The sequence below is a fragment of the Ascaphus truei genome, unplaced genomic scaffold (assembly GCF_040206685.1).
Source record: "Ascaphus truei isolate aAscTru1 unplaced genomic scaffold, aAscTru1.hap1 HAP1_SCAFFOLD_2615, whole genome shotgun sequence".
In the NCBI taxonomy this organism is placed as follows: Eukaryota; Metazoa; Chordata; class Amphibia; order Anura; family Ascaphidae; genus Ascaphus; species Ascaphus truei.
Genome location: NW_027455552.1, coordinates 26,378 through 32,992, shown reverse-complemented (window position 1 = coordinate 32,992; position 6,615 = coordinate 26,378). Strand labels below are relative to the sequence as shown.

Here is a 6,615-nt window from a genome sequence, read left to right as displayed (position 1 = left end):
AACTGAGTAAGGGAAGAAAAAACGCAAAGTGAGAGAATGAGAAAGGTAAGCGGAGGAGGAGAGAGACGGGAGGAGGAGGAGGAGGAGAGAGACGGGAGGAGGAGGAGAGAGACGGAGGAGGAGGAGAGAGACGGGAGGAGGAGGAGGAGGAGGAGAGAGACGGGAGGAGGAGAGAGACGGGAGGAGGAGGAGAGAGACGGGAGGAGGAGGAGAGAGACGGGAGGAGGAGGAGGAGAGAGACGGGAGGAGGAGGAGGAGGAGAGAGACGGGAGGAGGAGGAGGAGGAGAGAGACGGGAGGAGGAGGAGGAGGAGAGAGACGGGAGGGAGGAGGAGGAGAGAGACGGGAGGAGGATGAGAGAGACGGGAGGAGGATGAGAGAGACGGGAGGAGGAGGAGACGGGAGGGGGAGGAGAGACGGGAGGGGGAGGAGAGACGGGAGGGGGGGAGAGACGGGAGGGGGAGGAGAGACGGGGAGGAGGAGAGAGACAGGAGGAGGAGAGAGACAGGAGGAGAAGGAGGAGGAGAGAGACGGGAGGAGGAGGAGAGAGACGGGAGGAGGAGGAGAGAGACGGGAGGAGGAGGAGAGAGACGGGAGGAGGAGAGAGACGGGAGGAGGAGTAGGAGAGAGACGGGAGGAGGAGTAGGAGAGAGACGGGAGGAGGAGGAGGAGAGAGACGGGAGGAGGAGGAGGAGAGAGACGGGAGGAGGAGGAGGAGAGAGACGGAGGAGGAGGAGGAGAGAGACGGGAGGAGGAGGAGGAGAGAGACGGAGGAGGAGGAGGAGAGAGATGGAGGAGGAGGAGAGACGGGAGAAGGAGGAGGAGAGAGACGGGAGGAGGAGGAGGAGGAGAGAGACGGGGAGGAGGAGGAGGAGAGAGACGGGAGGAGAAGGAGGAGGAGAGAGACGGAGAGGAGGAGGAGGAGAGACGGAGGAGGAGAGAGACGGGATGAGAAGGAGGAGAGACGGAGGAGGAGAGAGACGGGATGAGAAGGAGGAGAGACGGAGGAGGAGAGACGGGAGGAGGAGAGAGACGGGAGGAGGAGGAGAGAGACGGGAGGAGGAGGAGGAGAGAGACGGGAGGAGGAGGAGGAGGAGAGAGACGGGAGGAGGAGGAGAGAGACGGGAGGAGGAGAGAGACGGGAGGAGGAGAGAGAACGGGAGGAGGAGGAGAGAGACGGGAGGAGGAGGAGGAGAGAGACGGGAGGAGGAGAGAGACGGGAGGAGAGGAGAGAGACGGGAGGAGGAGGAGGAGAGAGACGGGAGGAGGAGGAGGAGAGAGACGGGAGGAGGAGGAGAGAGACGGGAGGAGGAGGAGAGAGACGGGAGGAGGAGAGAGACGGGAGGAGGAGGAGGAGAGAGACGGGAGGAGGAGACGGGAGGAGGAGAGAGACGGAGGAGGAGGAGGAGAGAGACGGGAGGAGGAGACGGGAGGAGGAGAGAGACGGGAGGAGGAGGAGAGAGACGGGAGGAGGAGGAGGAGAGAGATGGGAGGAGGAGAGAGACGGGGAGGAGGAGGAGGAGAGAGACGGGAGGAGGAGGAGGAGAGAGACGGGAGGAGGAGGAGGAGAGAGACGGGAGGAGGAGGAGGAGAGAGACGGGAGGAGGAGGAGGAGAGAGACGGGAGGAGGAGGAGGAGAGAGACGGGAGGAGGAGGAGAGAGACGGGAGGAGGAGGAGAGAGACGGGAGGAGGAGGAGAGAGACGGGAGGAGGAGGAGAGAGACGGGAGGAGGAGGAGAGAGACGGGAGGAGGAGGGAGAGAGACGGGAGGAGGAGGAGAGAGAGAAAACAAAACATATTATAAAAGAGGAAACTGGAGGCTATTGGAGAAGACATCTGCAAAGCATCCTGGGAGAAATGTAGTCCTGGTTATAAACTGCAAAGCATCCCGGGAGTTGAAGTCCTGGCGATTAAACCTCAAAGCCATTGTGAGTCTTGCGATTATCCGATTAAAATGGCAAGAGCCCCACGCTCCCATTCGTAGTATCCGGGGGGGGGGGGGGGTCTGGAAGTGCTACAGGGTTTCCAGGCGTGGAGGGAAGGGCAGAGCCTAATGAAACAACAAAATCAAAACATAAAAGACCTACTCCCCCATCCCCCAATCCGTAGGGGGCAGAGGTCATCCTAACATAAACCGTGTGCGGTCACAGCCCAGGCCAGAAGGTCAACCCACCATGGTCCACACTAGGTCCAGAAGAGGTCAGTAGAAAGTCTGAGAGGTCACCCGAGGTTGAATAAAAGGTCCACTAGGATGTTAATCTAGGAGAGGTTACCCAAAAGACTGAAAGGTGAGATGGTCAGGACCCAAGATAGTCCACCCAACGCCCAAGTCATAAGATTTATAGGTTCTAACGCCATGTCCTACAAAAAGGATCAAACACATGACCTCGGAGAGGCCAACACTAAAGAGAGAGGTCAACCGGAGACTATGAGAGGTCACCCAAGGCCTAGAAGAGGTTATTCCAGAATCTCAGAGAGGTCACCCAAAGGTTTAAAAGGGTCAAACTCATGACCCAAGGAGGTCTCCCAAAGTGCAAGTCCTAAAGTCTATCGGGTCCAGCATTATGTCCTACAAGGGTAAAACTCATGAACTATGGAGGTGAACACCAATGTCTAGGAGAGGTCAGCCCAAAAGAGATCAACTACAGGTCTAGGAGAGGTCAGCCCAGAGTCTTTTAGTGGTCAATAAAAGTCTTAGAGAGGTTAACCAAAGAGAGAGAGAGCAACCAAAGCCTTGGAGAAGTTAACCCAGTATCTAGAGCGGTCAACCCAAGGTCTAGAAGAGGTCAACCCATGTCCTATAAGGCTTAAACTCATTCCCTACAAAGTGGCCACCATTCACCCAGTGCCCGAATTCTCCTCCCCCCGCCTCAGCCCACCATCAGCATGTTGATCTCTGCCACTCCCGCCTCCATGACGTTCTCGGCGGTGGTCTTCCCGTGCTGCTCTTCAGGTGCCGCCGGATGGCTGGCTTGTGGGCGAAGCGCACGTCACAGTAGGAGCATCGGTAAGGCCTCTCGCCGCTGTGCAGATTGAGATGGTCGTGGAGCGTGGACTTCTGCGTGAAGCACTTGCCGCAGATCTGGCAGGCGTGGGACTTCACGCCGCGGTGGACGTTCATGTGGCGGTTGAGGTTGCTGCTGTGGTTGAACTGCTTCCCGCACCGCGGCACATGAAGACAAAATGCTGAGCTCTCATGTGGAAGACCAGCTTCTCCACCCCTTGGAAAACCTCTTCGCACTTGCAGCACCTCACCGCCCTCCCGACCCCATGTCTTGCGTCGGCCACCCCCAACGATCCAGTTTGATTTCCTGCTCCCCCGATGCTTCTTGCGACTCCTCCACCCCCCACCACTACACTGCTCTGGCACCTACCTCCACCCCCCATCACTACGCTGCTCTGGCACCTACCTCCACCCCCCATCACTACGCTGCTCTGGCATCCACCCCCTCCATCATCCACCTCTTCCTCCTCCTCGTGGTAACTGCTAGGTATAATCAGCAGTCCCTCTCCGCCTTCCACATCTTCGCTGTAGATGGCCTTCACCACCCCTCCCTGTTCGACCCTTGCCTCCCCGTCTTGACCAACTCCATCCTCTGTCCCCTCCACCGTCGAGTTAACCAGCGACTCCTCCGCGTCTGGCCCGAGGCTCTTCTCCTCCTCTCCTCCTTTCCCCCGCCCCCTTCCTCCCTTCGCTCCACCAGCCCCGGACTCCACCTTCACTATACAGATGTCCGAAGACGCCCCTTCGTCGTCGTCTCTTCCTCCTCTTCCTCCGTCATCATCATCATCAACATCTCTTCCTCGCTCTCCTCCTCGGTCTTCGGCTCCGTCTTAAAGCGCCTTCGGGATTTGGGCAGCCGAGGGAGACGGAGAGGAAAAGACGACGGGGCCCGGGACCCCATCCCGCCTTTGGAAAGGTCCCTCAACCCTATCTTGGGCTCGATGAACTGAGACAGGGAGTGGCGACATTTTTCGACGACGTGCTCCATTTGCAGGTAGCTGGCCGCTGTCAAGTAGTTGACGAGGTCACGGACCCCGAATTCCAGGCACCCCGTGTAGCAGGAGAGGAGGAGGTCCGACACCACCCTGGGTCCGTGCATGAGGGACACTTGCAGCTCGGAACTCGGGTTGAGAAGGAACTGGTCTCGGAGGAAGGGCGAGCAGGCGGCCAGGACCACACGGTGGCCCCGGAACTTGAGTCCGTCGGACAGGACGGTCACGTCGCAGAAACGCTCCTCCGAACGCAGCTGGTTCATGCTTCGCAGGGTGGCGGCCTCGTGGCCCGGCAGCTGGAAGCGCAGGTAGTCCGTGGCGGACGCCATATTTGTTGTGGGGGGAAGAGAGGAGTTCCGATCGTCCGTGGAGGGGGTTGTCGAGTGGTAAATCTTGATAGAGAGTGGAGGGGTCTTTCGAAGAGTGAAGAGGCTGTCTCTTGTTGAGGAGGGAAGTCACGGTGGAGAGAGAGGGCGTCTCTTGTTCTCTGGGAAGGGAGGTCTGGGTGGGACTAGGCTGTCTCTTGCAGACAATGGCAGTCTCGGGGGAACGGATATAAAAAAAAAGTGTCTCTTGCGGAGGAAGGAGGTCTCGGTGCAGCAAAGTTAGAGGTCTCTCACTTACTGGCTGTCTCTCTGGATGTCTCAGTGCAGTCTCTCGTGTGAATTAGACAGCGCAGAGATTTTGAATCCTAGACAGAAAAAAGAAAGAAGAGTGTATTGAATGTAGGAGCGACGCTCTGCAGGGTCTCTGGCAGGGGAGGGGTTAATTGAGTTATGCTCTGCAGGGTCTCTATGGCAGGGGAGGGGTTAATGGAGCGACGCTCTGCGGGGTCCCTGGCAGGGGAGGGGGGTAATTGGCGCGATGCTCTGCAGGGTCTCTGGCAGGGGGGGGGGGGTAATGGAGCGATGCTCTGCAGGGTCTCTGGCAGGGGAGGGGGTAATGGAGCAATGCTCTGCAGGGTCTCTGGCAGGGGAGGGGGTAATGGAGCGACGCTCTGCGGGGTCCCTGGCAGGGGAGGGGGTAATGGCGCGATGCTCTGCAGGGTCTCTGGCAGGGGAGGGGGTAATGGAGCGACGCTCTGCAGGGTCTCAGACAGGGGAGGGGTTAGTGGAGCGATGCTCTGCAGTGTCTAGCAGGGAAGGGGTTAATGGAGCGATGCTCTGCAGGGTCTCAGACAGGGGAGGGGTTAGTGGAGCGGACGCTCTGCAGGGGCTCTAGCAGGGAAGGGGTTAATGGAGCGACGCTCTGCAGGTCTCTGGCAGGGGAGGGGTAATGGAGCGACGCTCTGCAGGGTCTCAGACAGGGGAGGGGTTAGTGGAGCGATGCTCTGCAGTGTCTAGCAGGGAAGGGGTTAATGGAGCGATTGCTCTGCAGGGTCTCAGACAGGGGAGGGGTTAGTGGAGCGACGCTCTGCAGGGGCTCTAGCAGGGAAGGGGTTAATGGAGCGACGCTCTGCAGGGTCTCTAGCAGGGAAGGGGTTAATGGAGCGACGCTCTGCAGGGTCTAGCAGGGAAGGGGTTAATGGAGCGACGCTCTGCAGAGGGGTAGAGAGAGAGTTGCAGGATGTTTGGAAGGAGAGGACACCCCCCCCCCCCCCTCTCCTCCTCTCTACTTCCCCTCCTCCGGACTCTCCCCCTATCCCTCCATCTTTCTCTACCCTCCCTTTCTCTCTCCCCGCCCCCACCTTATCCCTCTCCCCTTTGTCTCCCCACTCACTCTTTCTCCCCCTCTCTCCTCTCCTTTCACCCACCCTCTCTGCTTTCCTCTCCCCCATAATCTCTCTCTCCCCCCTCCCTCTCCCCTTTTGTTTCACCTCTCCCCCCTCACCCCTCTGTCTCTCCCCCACCCTCTCTCCTCTTCCCCACCCTCTTTCCTCTCCCCCACCCTCTTTCCTCTCCCCCACCCTCTCTCCTCTCCCCTCTGTCTCTCCCCCACCCTCTCTCCTCTTCCCCACCCTCTCTCCTCTCCCCCACCCTCTCTCCTCTCCCCCATCCTCTCTCCTCTCCCCCCATCCTCTCTCCTCTCCCCTATCCTCTCTCCTCTCCCCCATCCTCTCTCCTCTCCCCCATCCTCTCTCCTCTCCCCATCCTCTCTCCTCCTCCCCCCCTCGCTCTCTCCTCTCCCCCCCTCGCTCTCTCCTCTCCCCCCCTCGCTCTCTCCTCTCCCCCCCTCGCTCTCTCCTCTCCCCTGTCTACCCTCACTCCCTCCCTTGTTTCACCTCTCCCCCCTCACCCCTCTGTCTCTCCTCTCACCCCTCTGTGTCTCCTCTCCCCTCCCTCTTTACCCAATCTCTTAAAGATATACAAGCACCCGTTACCTCCTCACTCACACAGGCCTCTCTCTCCCTCCTCCCCTTCCTTCTCTCCTTCCTCCTTCCTATCCCCCCTCCCTTTCCTGCATCCCTCCCCCTCTCCCACAGAAGGATTTAAAGGGGCACCGCCCAGCTCAGCAAAAGGGGGAGGGGCAATGTTTGTCAGCCAGACATTAACCCCTCCCCTGCCAGAGACGCTGCAGTGCGCCGCTCCATTGACCCCTCCCCTCTCCGAGACCCCGCAGAGCATCGCTCCATTACCCCTCTACTGCCACAGACCCTGCAGAGCGTTGCTCCATTACTCCC

General features: G+C 59.4%; 2 protein-coding genes across 2 annotated transcripts; both read right to left on the bottom strand.

Annotated features, from left to right (window-relative positions):
* Nucleotides 1-768: 768 nt before the first annotated feature.
* On the bottom strand, nt 769-3,016 carry LOC142481409 (uncharacterized; the record flags this gene model as incomplete). The annotated part of the gene is made up of 2 exons (XM_075582850.1): nt 2,879-3,016; nt 769-2,049 (listed from the first exon to the last, which is right to left on the bottom strand). A coding segment is annotated over exon 2 (1,067 nt), but the record flags the coding sequence as incomplete, so codon positions are not given.
* On the bottom strand, nt 2,870-6,405 carry ZBTB12 (zinc finger and BTB domain containing 12). Its single transcript, XM_075582849.1, is given in 5 exon segments — nt 2,870-2,949; nt 2,952-3,167; nt 3,170-3,755; nt 3,758-4,686; nt 6,316-6,405. Coding segments are annotated over 4 exon segments (1,449 nt in total). The 5' UTR covers nt 4,325-4,686; nt 6,316-6,405.
* Nucleotides 6,406-6,615: the final 210 nt, after the last annotated feature.